Below are 16,329 nucleotides of genomic sequence, written 5' to 3' on the forward strand. Positions count from 1 at the left end.
TCTTCGTATTTATTAATACTGCCCTTGCCAAAGCTTTCAGCACCCTCAGCCAAGGTGATAAAGCTTTAATGTAAAAGTGTATCAGAGAAACAGATGCTTTGTTTTCCTTTGCAGATCAAGGAAATAATCTCAACATTAATTCTAGCTTTCTGATAGGATTCTCTAACAGGTTTAGCTAAACCTCTAACAGCAATTCACACAATTAAGTTTAAATTATCTGGTGAAAAGGACACCACATTGAAACATGACATATACCTTAAGATCAACCCCCAAACCTGATTTTTTTTTACACCTTTTATCATATTGCTAAGGGCATGCTCATGAATGCATAATTAATTCACAGTTTTGGAGCACTGTAATTTCACAATCTTTCTGCAGCATCTCACCTCGTACTATACAATGAGAACATCTGGAGCTGTCTTTGCAGAGCTCACAGTGCTTTCTTTCCTTGTGCACTTTCACATATATGCACAATGTGACTGAAATTAACACAGATGATACCAAGTCCCCAGGTAGTTACAGGTTCCATGTTACTCTCCACCAAGCAATAGGAGAGATGCCTCTCACTTCCTGAGTAACACTCAAGTGGGAGTGAAAGTGACAGGATTATTGAACTCTGAATTTTTTCTGCATGTAAACGGAGATGTACTGTTCTCCAACACTCAGAGGAATTACCTGAAAAGACACACGTACTTAGTACCTCTGGGTGCTTTCACCTTCACAAAATGTTCCAAAGCTTGCAGGATAAATGCTGATTATTTTTTTAACAGAACTTTTAGCTGATTTGTCATAACTTTTCTTATTTGTTCATTGGTGCTACAGACGCTACAGGCAGATAGACAGCAACTTCCTAAAATTCTGTTCAAACTAAAACAGTAGAACCTTGCTTTGTAATTCAGTACACTGCCACAGGCATGAACTAACTTGTACATATAAAGGCAATTGTAATTTTGATAACAAAGAAATAGTCAGAATGCTGAGCCATCCAAAATACAGCCCCTTCACCCTCACCCTTGCAGATCTTAAGGAAGGTTGTGAAGACAGTGGGAGAAAGGGAGAAATTCTCCAAAGAAACTGCACATGGAATTAAGGAATAGATTTCCTCAAGAAAAGTGTAAATTAAGAGATAAGCATTCTGAGGCTTATTTTGCCAATGTTGCTTACTAACTGAAATTCTTTTACTTTAAACACTAATTGCCTTTCTTAACTATCCAGTATGAGAAAGGGAGGATAGGATTTTTTCAGATAAGTTAATTAGGATTGTTAGTGCTGAGTGCTCAAGAGAGTTACAATGAATCATCTAGAACAGGCTTATATGCTTTTTTATAAGAATAAAATATACTTACTTTGCTGCAACTTAAAAACACTTGGTTTTACTCTTGCAAAGAGCTTCTGCAATGGGATATAAAGTACTTGAAAATATGCATTTGCTATTGGACCCTGAGTGGATTGCCTGAATTTTCTGTTTTTCCTCTTACAGCCAAGACCCTAGTGTCAAAAGTACACTTTTCCCTGTATTCATAATAAGAAATTTATCTTCATTTAAAAAAAAAACAGAAACAAATTAGAGATTTGTTTGCAAATTAATAAACGAAGGCAGAAAAATTAGGAAAGTCTTTCTCATGTATTGTCATCCAAGCTCCTCACTTCAGAAAACTGCTAATTAAACCACTTGAACTGCAATACAGTAGCAGTGAAAACCTTGACAGCACAGGATCAGACTATCTGGGTAGTATCTAGAGATCATTCCTCGCTACATACAAGTTAAAAGCAAAGCTAACGGATGTGAGACAGACTATGTTCAAACCAGAGGATTCAAAATACCGCAAAAATTTTGACTCATTTTACATAGGAAAGCCAATACATTAAGGCAGGATTCGTAGCAGGGCACTCCAGTAGAATAGCATGTCAGATTTGCTGGTCAAAGCAATTTCTCTTTAGGAAAGCAGCAAAGATCAGATCTGTTTTATGGCAGCTTTTATCACAGCTGACAGTGATGCTTGATGAAACCACAGGCACTAGTTCACATCGCTCAGCACCAGAACCCTGAGATGATCCCAGTTACTTCACTCACATTGTTCCTCCTCATGCTCTGGGGACTACTGCCAATCCCTATTGCAATTCAGATACCAAAGACCAAAAGTTATTCTGTAATGGTACTGTGTATGTTTTTGGGGGTAGTAGAAAATTCAGTGATTGTTTCAGACCTTAATCATGCTTACCAGACAAAGGCACAATAGGGTAGGTAGCATTACATTCCTTTTTCAGCAAATTCTTTACTTAATGAAATATTAAATATTTTACCATGTTACCTACCCTCTAGGAAGTCCACCTTCCGAAGCCCTTCGGTTGAGACCTAATTTATGTATCTCAGCCATTTCCCTTAAAGTCTCTGCTGAGTAAAGGCCAATAGGGTTGTTATACTGCCTTGCAGGGCTCAGCTGGTGTAAAGGACTATTGCCTTCGGTCAGTACAGGGCTTAGGTTTGAACCTAGATTACTCTTTGCAGGTGAAATGTCAGGAGTCACAGACTGAGAGGACATGGAAGATCTAACTGTGGTAGTCTTTAAGTAGGAAGAGCTATTTGAAAAGCTGATCTCTTGCTTGTTGAGGTAGCCTGAAAACGTTCCATTGGTTGCTAAAATACTACCCACAGGCCCAGCCGCCGTGTTAGTTAGAGGACTGAAGGTTGTTCTGTTGCCATTGATTTCCCAAGCAGGCTCCTGTATAGCAAACATGCAGGCCAAGAAAAGAAAAAAAGAAAAGAGCAATCATAGAACACATGCAAAAATAACATTTGCAATTACTGCTTCTAAACATATCGATAAACTTGCAATAAATAGATTGGAGCCAAAGCATCAAAACTTTCAGGGAAGATTTTCAACAAATAAATGCATAGTTTCAAAATAAGGGAAGCAAAACATACTCAGGCAATTTTTACTGGGTTTTAGTTGAAAACAAAGCTTAACATTAGAAGAGCACTTGCTACTAGTCAACCTCATAGCAATAATTTTATATAAAGACAACACTGACTATTAATTTCCAGGATAATTAAGAAATCTTATAAAAAAATGTCTTGAGGTCAGAATCATTTGAGACAATATACAAACATAAAAGTCAATTCCAATATTATAAAAATATAATTATTCTAAACCACACCATTCTATTTTTTGTGAGTCCACTTAAAGCTATCAAAGCCCACACCTTGCATTGCTCTCATAGGCTCTGGCTCATGCTAATTAGGCCATGCAGCATGGTTAGCAGAGGGACCAACAGGACTCAAGAACAGGTACTGCTCAACAGAAAGGCTGCTTCTATTCTGCTCATTTCTGCATAATTTCCACTGGAAGAAATGTGTGCATGAGCATGTAGATGGTGAGTATATGATCCTACACTCATGTCCTAGATAATATTCCTAACGAGAACAGCAGGATGTAATTGTCTTTGTTAAAGTCACAGGAATCTTTCCTACAATAGCTATACCTGTAGAAGTCTGTGCTGGTGCTCAAATTAGACATCCTACCAAAACCTCATCCTGTTAAAATGCACCACTATGCTTTGGTTTCATAATTTATTTGCTATTGATGCCGCTTGGTGAAAGCAAAATACAAGGTAATAACAAAAACCGATTGCTTTTTCAGCAACAAAATGCAGGAAATAAGTTGTTGCATGAGTTGTAAGTTTCATATGAAACTTGTGTGCTCATGTTGCCTGAAACAACCTACCACTGCTTCAAGCTCATTCTGGTGCAACACCATCTAAATCCCTGCATTGGGTAGGACTAGAGGGTAACTCAGCAGTTTGCAGGAACCACAGAGCATCCTTAGGGTTAAACTGCCTCATTTCCTTCCAGCTACTGGCACTGTACAGTGACCACAGCTCTATGCCTTTTGGAAGTCTGACTACCTGCAGTATGGACAATTTTATCAAAGAGGAATACAAACTTCACTTTCAGGGGGGCTTCTTATACCTTTACTCTCATTTTAAAAAATTCTTTATCTTCTAAAGGCTCAGTGACTGGCATATGAATCGCAAAATTCTAACATCGATTATTTTTAACATATCTTTAATGTTTAGCTTTTGAAACTAGCATGCTGAGTGCTGGAATTCATTATCAGATGTTTAAGGTAATGAATTATTTAGTTTCAAAAGCTGTTTTATTATTCACTTTTGATTGTCTGTAATTATATGCTTTGGATTAAAAAAAAAATAAATCTATAGCTGAGGTACCCAGCAAGCTATCTGAATGCTTAGCAATTTACAGATTTCTCTAGAGCCATAATACCAATTTGTAGTTTATCTCAGAAGCTCCTGACTCCAGCCCAGCTTGGGCTTCACTGACTTTGCTACGGGAGCAGGATCATTTCGACCCCTCCCCGTAGACCTAGATGAACTGCAGCTGTAACTGGTACCCAGGTGACTTGATGCTCACAGTTGAGAGGCCACCAGTAATGCTGGCAGCATGCTGCAGTCCAGCTCCGGGGGGACAGGGACAGGCAGGGACATTATCCTGAAGAGGGGTGGAACCCACAGTCTGCCCTCATTGACATTTTGCCTCATTTAGGCTGGCACTGCTTCAGTTGCTGTCATTAACATCTTACACACACCTCCCCCATAGCCTTGTGTGAAACACAGGCCTGAGAATAATCTGGCCTCTGATTTTCTACTTTTGCTAGTATTGATTATCATTAATGTAATTTACTGATTTAGATACTAAGGTTTACTAGAAAGATAAATATTTTCTATTCTCCTCTTGGATTTTTCCATATTGCATATTTAAGTTAAATGATGTTACATTTAAAAATCAAGATAATATTGCCTGATTCATTAAAATTATTTGTAAAAACCCCATTAAAGGTCTAAGGATATAGTTAATCATTACATTAAATACATTTAAAATGTTTTGAATCAAAAACGTAAGTAAGGCAGATAAAATGAACTGAGAACATTATTCTTAGTAATAAACAGGAAGAGATTTTAGCTGTCATTAATAGCTGCCTGTCACTGTAGAAACAGATAATCCTAAAAGCGTTTTTCAGAGGCACAAATAGGCCTTTTTTCAAACTATGCCTTTTAAAATAAATACATTTGAATTACATAGCCTGACATAGAAAACAGCAAACAAACAACCTTTAAGTGGCCTCCTGCAAGCTTCCAAGTATCATTATACAAACAAAACAGGGATTCTGTCGAAGAACGCGTTGTGAAAGAGGCACAAATGCACAAAGCCATGTTCATAAATTAAGTCATCACTTGTGCAAATGAGTTTTACATGCTAGAAGAGGAACAAAACAAATATTTAGAAAACAAAAACAGAGAGGCATTAGAGAAGAAAAAGGAGATGCCAGAGTTGTATTTATTTGTTGCCCTGAAAACTCTGACTTTCATCCAAGTTACCTGTGGGTTTCCTTTCTAGACCTGATAATAAAAGGGCATGCAAGGAGATGCCATTATAAATACTAATGAGACAAATGTCAGATATTTCCTTAACCCTAACACATCTTCATAGTTTTGGTGTTACTGGACACTAACAGTAGGCAAAAGGAACATTATAGGACTGCCAAAAAAAAAGGTGGTTGATGATTTTCCTCACCTTTAAGGCATGAATGCAGTTTTGGTTTCATTGCTCTACTTCTAGCTGGAATAGCAGCATGCTGGTACCTCAGCATTAGAATTCCTAAGAACCCAGCAGTGCCAGGTTAGCATTCTCCATTTTGAGTTAATATTCCTGGTGCTTTTAAGGTAGTCATTTTCCCTCTGTTTGGGGGAAAAGGGACAAAATAGGAAGCATCTAAGAATGTGTAACTTTTTTGAAAGACTTACTGCCCAATAATCAGCTTATTTAGCTCTTTCCTTTTGTGATTGACAAAGAATCTCTCATTCAGTGTATTCCCAGTAGGATATTTTAGATATATATTTTTTTTTCCTCTCCAGTTCAGTGGCAAAAACAGATCAATGCAGCATTTCTGAAATGATTTCTGAATGTGAAGGTCAGATTTTTAATACCGAGCAGCAGCACGGCTGTTAGCATTACATCACAGGAACTGCAGCCAACAGGAACAAATGTGCCCGTTTCTCGTCTCTCTCGTCCCAATCCGCTTCAGTCTCTGGTTGGAAAAGCAAGCCAACATTTCACTGTGCAAGTCTGATGCTACCCTTCAGCCGACCAGGAGAGGAGGCTCTGACATTGAGCAATGGGCTTCGTCCCTCGAGAAGGGATTGCTGTGATCCTGCTGCAATCCCTTACCACGAGGGGAAAACTGCATTTTAATTTCCCAGTGTAATGTCAATGAATGAGCTTAAAACTGATAAATGCAGAGGAGTCTCAAACATTTGGGAATAGAAGGAAGCCATGAATCAGCTCAATTTCCATTCTGAAATAGGATTATTCTTTTCTTTATAAATATTCAATTTCTATGAAAGGCAAATGCTCCTTCTTATGTATCAGAGAAGTGAGAAAAATTTCTATTGGAAGACACAAACACAGTTTTTCAGGTCCTCTTCCTTTGACAGCCCATGTTCTATTTATCTATTGCTAAGACCATACAGTCTTTATTAATATTTTGCACTTCTGGGAGAGCAATTTTTATGCTATACTAATGAATCTGACCTCCCAACATGACCAAGCAGCAGCTGTTGGTTTGAACTTTTTATAGAAAGAAGGAAATGGAGGCACCATGTAACTGACTCTGCTCAAAGACATCCAACAAACAGCTTTTGGCTCAGCCAGGTCTTCCATCTTACGCTTTGTTTTAAAAGTCATCTCTTCATCTGTTTCCTCTTAGCCACACATACAGGTTCCCAAATTTGGCAGAAAACACATTATAAGGATCACAAGATCCTCACTGCATCTCTGGCATAAGTGTGTTCAGTACTGTTTCATAAACAAGACAACCCAGTCATATTATTAAAATTAAAGAGGCTGTCTTAATACCTTTACGCAAAGGGACAAATGTTAAAGCTATGCTTAGTCTTAAAGCTTCAACTTGATCATTTTAATGCACTGAGCTGAATTTTCACCTATGTTTTGCACCCACAAAAAGCTGTAGGAACTCACTGACTGATGATGGCTTAGTTTCAGTCCTTGGACTCGTGCTTACTCTTTTTGTTATTTGAATACTTTCACCGGTAATTATGCTCTCTTCCAGCTGTGCCACATCTGTGCAAAAGACTTGACTAAACCTTTTTGCTAAATCAACAAGATTTTACTAAATGAAATGAAACTGCAAACCAGTCAAACTTTTATTTCCAATATTTCTTAGTCCTGCATCTCAGTTGACACCATACTTACGGCTGCAGAACCTATAACGTTCATAACATAGATCAACTCAGGAATGTTACTTGTAGAACATTGAAAAATTTCTGTCATGAACTCTGGGGTTTTTATACCTTCCTTACATCTTTGTAATACAGTGTATGCTTGTTTTTCTAAAACACCAAAACCCCACAACCATAACAGTCAAAAAAGAAACACATGCTTGAAAATTAGTGGAAGCTGCAACCAAATCACCAATAACGTACAAGACAACTGATGATTTAAACTAGACACTGAATTTACACATGCAAATTTCTTAGCTAACATTATCATGCCTTAACCTTGACCCAGAGAAAGATGAGAAACTTCTCTCAATGTTTGAGGACAAGACTGTCCTAACTGTCTTGTAAGGTAGTTTTTTGCTGGTTTTTGAAATGCAACCAAACTAATTTCATGTGAAGCATCAGAATCTAAACACTGTTAAGCACTGATGCGGAGGTGACAGCTTCTGCCTATGTGTCATGGAATTCTTCATGTCTACAGAGATACAGTAACTAGAAATAATAGAGACAAGTGAAGAAACCTTGGTTTTTCAAGTATATTTACTGTAAAATACTTTACAGCACCATCCCCATACCTCTTTGTGTCAGTAAAAACACTTGATTCTGGATTTTGAGACTTCTCCAATGGTTCAATGCCTTCACATTCCCTTCCAAACCAGCCTTAGAGAAGAGGGTTTTTTTCAGTTAAAAATTACTGCTGTCTGCAAGTGTATACTGGTCAAACAAACATCACTCCTCTTGACCTGCAAAGGGCCCCTCACTCCAGCACTCTACTGCTACCCCTTCTCCCTGGCCAAAGACCCTACACCTAAGATGACCTTTCTGAATTCTGCTAGATACCCTTTTCCCCACCATACCTTCTTCTCTAAGATGCTACCCCTTTACTCTAGAAAGGTTCCAGTAAATCTCTTTTCCAGCTGCAAGTTCTGCCTGTAGCCTGTTCAGGATAGGCTGCCTCCAACAGCTCCTAGGAACCTTTCCTAAGCACCAATACACAGAACGCTCCTGAAAATGGGTTGAGTCTTTTGATTCTCATCTCTCTCTGAAGGGTTAAAATAAAAAAAAAATGTATAGTGACTTCACAGCCTTCATGCCAAAGGCATTTTTAGGACCTTAAAAAAAACCCTACAGTTCATGGAGTTAACTTTTCTATAGGATAGATTGTTAAGGAGGAAAGGTGTTTTGTGTGGTAAATAGCTTTGAATACCTATGGCAGTAATTTTAAAATTGACACTCGCCAGCAAAAAAATACACCTAATACTTAGCCATGAAAATGTGATGTATAAAAGCTTTTATGTGCCTGTGGTGGAAATAGGCATGTTTGTCATACCTGCACTGGTGCTACTGAGGGTGCCAAAACAGAGCTGTCAGTCTGGAGCTGGTGAAAACTGAAGAGACATGTCTACTTGCTGCCTTGAAAACTAACAGCATTCTGTGTAGTTCTTGAGGGAAAACAAGTACTCTCTTCTGCTTCCTGTCCCTATAACTTTGCTGATGCAGTCCAACAGCAGCATAACTAAAAGAATGATCCATCATTTTTGTTATAGGAATTTCAAAGTACTGTTTGGTGACTCTTCCAATAACTTTCTCTAAGATAACTTCTATAAAACCATGATACAAGCAGAAACAACTCTGAGCAAAATAAATTCTTAATTTCATTTTCTGTTCCCAGAAAGATTGAAAGATCCGGAGCAAAATAACATTATTTCTGTCTCAACTAATAAATGGCCAGACAGATTCATTTCGTAATTGACAAAATAAAATGGAATCAAATTATTCTCTCTAAGTGTGCTCTTTTCTGTTAGCTTGAGCAAATATGCAGTGGTTAGAGGGATGATGTTTCCTTCCGAGTTCTGAATTTGTAAAGCATAGTGTTTATAAAAATTACTTAAGATTGATCTGTGGAAGTCAGAAATGCCCAAAACAGTAGAATATCACCTCATTCCGCATGTATTTTGATCTTCAGTGTTTCTTACTTATACTACATGCTAGGGATGAAACTGGCACTATCAGAGGGGGTAAACTTGCAGAAATGGAGATTTTACTTCCTCTACATTTGTCTAATTAAATGTGCCAGCAACACAAATGTCCTGTCCAGTGCTTAAGCCTAAGGATATATATCATCTTTCAGGTATCCTTGCTCCTTAGTGCCTCCAAAGATACAAATGATGAGTTGCCAGGTACAGTCAATGAATGCTGTTTATTCTAATATGAACATTTATTTTATGGAAGATGACAAGATTTGACAACAGAAACCAAGTCATCCATTTCCTCTGCCATTTGCTGTTATTCATTACATTGATTTATGCTCTTTTTTCTTTTTATTCTCTTGTCTTTTGAATAATGTAATAAGAATGTAGTATGATGCAAGATTTCAAATGCCCTAATGTGCTCTTTCCAAATCAGTCTTTTCAGTGGTGGTCAGGATTTGGATACACTGAGGCACCATCTATTGTTTTTTTTCCCAAGAATCTACAAAAGCAAACGTATATTTTGAAAAGCTTTGGAAGCCTCTGGCAGCCCAGATGAAAAACAACTGCTCAGAACGTGTCAAACCAGATTGCATCAGAGGACAGCTGGATGCTTTGGTTCTGCTACTCAGAAATGAGCAAAATATGGATCACTAATACACTGCATTGTGGCAGTTCTGCTACCTGTGCATTCATTCAATGTTTACTTATGTGGGGTGGGCAAAAGCTATTTCCTGTAGTAGGTATTTACCTTCTATACCTTCACCATGGTAGATAAAAATTGTATTAACTTTGGCTGAGGAGAAATGTGTCACATACCTTCTGGTGGGGAATTACAACCCTGGGAGAGTCAATTCTGGGAGCTGTGGCTGAAACCGGCGCTGGACGTTTAGATCTGGGGACCAAAAAAAATTTAAATAAATAAATAAAAAATTAGTAATCTGGAATCCCATTTTTCATTTCTAATTTAATGCAAAAATACTGCTTTATCAGCATCAGTCTAAACATAGCCTAGACTTTTTCTCATAATCATCATGCTTTTTCTACATCCTCATGTACAAAGGACTTGAATGTGAGAAAAAAAGCCTGATATAGTTTCTCTGAATGATGAAAAGTCACCAGTTACAGAAGCAGCCTCTGACTCGGGACATCACCCATTTTCCTGTACCTTGTGACAAACTGCATTTTCACAGATAGATGGAAAACAGTCACAACTAGATAAATCCAGGTCTGGCCAGCACTCTGGGAAAAGGGACTTAGAAGTGACTGAAAATACAGAGATGAAATTTCGGTACCGAGGCATCTCAAGATCAGCTCCTCAAAAGATAATTATTTAATAGCTTAAACTTTATAGCAACTGCCATAATTCAAACCTCTCTACAGGAAGAAACATGGGCTTCATTTCAGATAATGTGGTTTCACAAGATCACTATTGAATTAACCACGCTGCACTTCAAATGCCTGCTTTTCACCTATGTTTGACAAATATATACATACACAATAATTTTGAAAAACAAAAATAATGCTGCTGAAATGCTTTGTAAACACACAACTTGCCCTTCCACTGGAAGATAACAAAGAAAGTGCAGTGACAAATGTTAAATGATAGATGCTTAGCTAAGTGAAGATGTATTTGTGGAAGGTGTGAGAACCTGTATAGCACTGAACACCCCCCTGAAATCTTTCCAGTACACACGGCATCACTGGAGAAAATGAAATGAAAAAAGTAAAACCAGAAAGAATCAGAATGATACAAGTAATTTCCTATTGCCAACCTACAGATAAGGATTATGCCTGAAATTCTCATCTTTTCTAAAGTACTTTCTCAGTACTTTTCTAAATTAGGACAGGTACAAAAATGAAATAAAAATATTTAAAAGCATACACATCAAGCAGAAGTGACAGGCATCCAGAGTTGTTTGCTTCAGAGAGGAGATGAATAAAGGAAGGCATTACAGAAGCTTAGAAAATAATGAATGGTAGAAAAAGGGAAATAAAGCTATGCTCCTGGGCATTAAGTGAAACTGAAAAGACAACACATATAAAATTGATAAAGGCAAACATTTTTTCCTAGAGTACTTGATTGACCTGAAGTGAAACTGTTACAAGATATCATTGAGACTATGAGAATAGCAGGATAACAGAAAGGATTTTATATTTATACTTACAACAAAAACCCCAACAGTTGCTTTAGATTGGGTAAAAATAAGTAGCCATACAGACTCTAATTTTTATGGCACAACTTAGAAGTGGAAGACCATTTGCGTTAGGTTCATTATTTCCTTACTGAGGATTGTGTTGTAGTTGCCCCTGAAATGCTTACCACTGGCATCTATCAGAGACAGGAGGTTGAGCCAGACAAAAACTGGGCTCATCCATAGTGGCAACCCCTGCACTTATACCTAGCATCACAGTGAGCTGTGTATTTAGCTTTAGATGCCACATCAAATATACTTCCACAAGCAGGAGTGAGTAACAAAACAAAACAAAAAAACCCCAACCAACCAAATAAACCAGACAACAACAACAACAAAACAGCAAAAAGGAGGAATCCTTACAGGAACTGGAAGATTTCCATAGAGAAGGTATAGAAGCCATGCTACTTTGAAAGCTGAAAACAAAGATGATGAAATAGATGCCTACTTCACCACAAGTTTAAAGAAACAATGAAAATTGGCATTTTATTATCAATGGGTAATTAACCCATGAAATTCACTGATATAATGTATTCCTGAAACAAGAGGCTAGAAAATTGCAAAAGGCACTAATGCTGATACTCATCCTTGGAATATATCACAATATACTCTCTAGGGCATAATTATCTGAGAAATAGATACCTTCAAGTTCCAAAACCAAGAGATAAACCATTGACTGCCTAGAACAAACTTTCCTTGGGAGAGTTACAAACTGATTTTTCCTCAGAAATGAGTGCTGTACCCTTCTTCCAGTCATTTTTTGCTTAAAAATGGGAACACTAAATCATATTCATGAGATATACACATGTATCATGAAAGACAGCAAAAAAGACAAAGAGAAAAAATCTCAGCTGCAGCTCATAACAGAGTTGCTGAAAATTGATTGTGACAATTTATGAACAGACACAAGATTTAAAAGGAGATTCTGATCCTCCTTCTATTGTTGTAATTTCTGGGTACACCCAGTTATTTCAGTGGAGTTATATGGGGGGACGAGGGCATACTCAAGACCACAACTGGCAAAAACACACTAAGTCTCCCCTCTGCTCTATTCTCTGATAATGAATTTTAGTGCCTAAGCTGCTCAGCACTGTTTAAGTTGTCACCTACAGATGTATCACAAATAACCACATACTGCATGTCTGATGCATAACTGGTAAATATTTATATTGCAGCAAAGGAATTTATTTACCAGACTACTCCATCACTTCTGTTGCTTATTCTGTCTTTTTTTTCCTCACTCATAACGTGACCACAGAAGATGATGTTAAAAAGCTGTATTCTTTCCACGTTACTTATTAGCTACATCTGTCATGCACAGTCCTATCCAACTGAGATTTTTATTTCACACTGGCTCCAAGGTGTCAAGATGTTGAGTTAACATAACTATGTCCTGGATGTCTCTTGCTTTGATATTTAAAAAGATAATTGTGAGACTTGCTAGATTTAGCAGATGCTTGCATCAGTGAAAAGGGCAGAAGATTTGAAGTCAGTCTGAGGAATTAAAGTGTATATGCACTTACAGCATCAAGTGAGTATTTACATATGAGTCATTACTTCTCAGGGAATAACATCCACAAGTTCAGGACATTTTTTTTCATCTCTCTTTTGCTAGATTAATCAAATCCTGCAGCAACAAAAGTTTGCTTTTCAAGACATAATGGTGCTGTAGCAAACGTGTGTCTAGTTTTACATTTTAATCCACTGATTGCAAAATTATTTTATTCCAGACACTCAGGGAGTGTAGTTGTTTGGTAGGGCTATGAGGAAAATGAAAGTCCAAATTTCACAAATGACCATGATTTGACATTGAAATGTTTCATCAGTGTTGTTTTTCTCAAGCAATTTGTTTCATTTTGATTCTAGAAATTTCTTTGTATATTTTCAAAGTTAAAAATGGAAACAAAAAACTAATTTCAAAAGTAAAACTCAGAACAGTTTTAATGATGACCCAAGTATATAATTCAGGTGTTTTAAAAATTATCTTCATTTCCACAGATAAACCATTCCTCTCCTCCAATACTGGTTCTCTTTCTTAAGGAAGTTCAGAAACATTATGGATGTAGCTTTGAAAGCAGTTCAATTTTGATAGCACTGCTGATATGGCTACAAAATTTTCTACTTGTTCCCACCTACCTAAATATATGTTTAATTGAAGAGCACTTGACTTCAATCCTGGTATCTTTGCACTCACAACAAAGGTTCATTAGAAGTCAACTGCATTACAAGGAGCTGCCTACCTAAGGAGGGGCTGCAGATTTGTTCTGTAATGCTCTGTCAGTTTAACCTGTGTCCTCAGGGAAGCACAAGACTGTACTTGCAGAGAGGTGACACGATCTAACAGATAATACTCATTTTCATCTTCATATGGGTTTTTTATATTTTATTTCTTCACTAGTCAGTGCCTATCTTTTCTCTTTCTAATTCTCAGGACAGCTAAAATAAACATTCCTTTTCTTACTGTAACCTTTTGCTTACACATGAGAACTTACTTAAACATTTTTTAACATCTTAATAATTTTGTCTTAAGAAATCAACCCCTAGAACATAAAGTCAAATGCATGGAAAGGTAGTAAACCAGATTAGATTAGGGTTACAAATGCTTAGAAAACTTCTTACATACTTTACTTATCTAATTGAAATGGAGTAATTCTCAAGTGGAGCAGGTGAGCAGAGAGCAGGATTCAAAGCAACAAAGCATATGGAATTTGGTTTTAGGTTATACATTTGTTTTAACGCAGTAATACTCCTGAGAATTTGGAATTTGGCAGCAGCAGGGAGAGGTGGAGTGGAAGAGAAATAAAAGGGACAGACTAAATACTACTCGTGGTTTTCAGTTTGAGGTATCCATTTAATAAGTGTTAAGATCAGTAATATGTCAATTGAATCTTCATCTAAACAATGAATCAAGTAGCCAAACAAAAGCTTCTTCTTGTTTCTAATTCTTGCACAGAAAAGTCTTGAGTCTAGTGATACCATGGTTTAATTCCCTAAGCTTAGCCTGGGACATCAGCAAACAGTCTTAGTGACTCCAACGGGAATTGCAAAGACAGAACACTGAACATTTCACAGTGCTCACCATAAAGCTTTGACCGCTTTGGGCTAGCATGAGATCTACTTTCCCTCCCTCAGGATTATCATTTGTGCCTGCAATAAAATGGAAAAGTATTTCCCTCAGCAGCTTTGCTCTCTATATATCAATAGTGAATGCAAATATTAGCATTTGGCTGCATGACCTGTTACTTATTTCCCTGGCTTGTGCTGCCCTCAGATTGCAAGACAGACAGTTATGCTTTCCAGACCTAATGTTCATACCCGCAGCAATATATGGAGAAAAACTTCTTAAGCATAAATGGCACCAACCAAAAGAGAAGCTGCTATCAAAAATCAAACACGTACACATTAAAAAAACTACTAAAGAATATTTGTTTGGAAGTATGTAATACCCATTTTGCCTTAGAAGGGATCTAAATCAGGGGCAGCTGCGAACATTATGGGATAGAAAGGAAAAGGGAAAAAGCCTTGGAGAATTTTGTCAAAGGAAGGGAAGTAAGGAAAGTGGAGAGAGTATGCATAAAGCTGAGATTTTTGAAAAGGAGTATGTAATAAAAAATGTTGGAGAAGCAAATTCTATTTTCCTGGTCTCTATCTGAACTTTCTACTCTGTGGCATCTGCACAGGGCCTGTTGCATCTTCTTTATTCTTTCCCTCCCTCCTGCTATGCAAAATCTCTCCTTTTTTGAGCTGCCCCACATTCTGCCCTCCAGCCTCCTCCCTCCTGAATGGAGCATCTCACTATTGATACCTCCACCTCCTCTTACTTCACTTGGTGCCAACCCTAGAATTCCTCCATCCCAGCAGCTCCTATGGACAGAGAGGCAGGCTCTGCCAGTATTCCTGCAGCTCTGCTCTTTGTGACAGTTCTCCAAAGAGTACTAGGTACAGATGTTGAGCACATGCCTGCCACTCACCCAACACACATAGCAAGCTCTACACTTAACTTCCATGAAGCATGGGCACCTTTTTTTCCAGGCAGGTTATTTTTCTTTCTGTCCTCTCCTTACTGTCTTCACACCATTTTTAAACCATTTCCTCTAACTACTAAGAAGTGAATCATAAGGATTTGGAAACGAGCTTGCTTTAATACTGAATGACCAAATAGATCACTCAGTTACACAGGGATTTACTGTGGCTCACAAAATGTTGTTGACATCACTACATTATCATTCCAATCTCTAAGTCACTTTCTTTTAAGCTTAGGTATGATATTTTACTATTCATCCATAGATTATAGTAATTATGCTACTTACCTGAACTTTTAATGTTAATCCAATCCAAATTCACATTTGACTTCAGATTTCATTAAAGGAGCTTTGCCCAGCTTTTTCAGTTATCTGTACTAACTCAATTTGAATAGCGTAGGATTCATAAGTAAAATGCACTTTAACTGGGCTGAAATAGGATTCTGCTGGAAGGAATATGTGGATTCTTTGTACATTATGCTTCTCAGGTACATGTTTTCTATGGCTATTGCTGATCAGATTAAAGCATCAGATGCTTCTCTCACAGGTTGCTTTAAAATCACAGCAGAAACATTAGGATGAAGAGAAGAGTACTTTCAGCACAGTGCAGGCAAACCCACAGTACTTAAAATACTCAGAAATACAAAACCAGGTACTGCTTATAAATAGGAAGCCACTATTCTTATATATTTTAACGCTGCTGCATCAAAAAAAGTGAGCCATGACTTGCCAAAATAATTTGTTTCCTGTTGAGGCACTCGAGCACTGTTTGAAGTTGTCACTACTGTCATGCAGGAACACGACAGGGCAGCCTGTACCCAAGTG

The 16,329-nt window shown here is 37.6% G+C and overlaps 1 protein-coding gene across 11 annotated transcripts in view; it reads right to left on the reverse strand.

Moving 5' to 3' along the window:
- LDB3 (LIM domain binding 3) overlaps positions 1-16,329 on the reverse strand; it is a 125,467-nt gene that overhangs the window by 60,983 nt on the left and 48,155 nt on the right. For all 11 annotated transcript variants that reach the window (XM_051617170.1, XM_051617176.1, XM_051617175.1 and 8 more), the window contains exon 4: positions 10,107-10,182. In XM_051617170.1, coding sequence (XP_051473130.1) covers positions 10,107-10,182 — 76 coding nt within the window. The remainder of the gene's footprint in view (positions 1-10,106; positions 10,183-16,329) is intronic.

The sequence above is a fragment of the Apus apus genome, chromosome 4 (genome assembly GCF_020740795.1).
Source record: "Apus apus isolate bApuApu2 chromosome 4, bApuApu2.pri.cur, whole genome shotgun sequence".
Lineage (NCBI taxonomy): Eukaryota > Metazoa > Chordata > Aves > Apodiformes > Apodidae > Apus > Apus apus.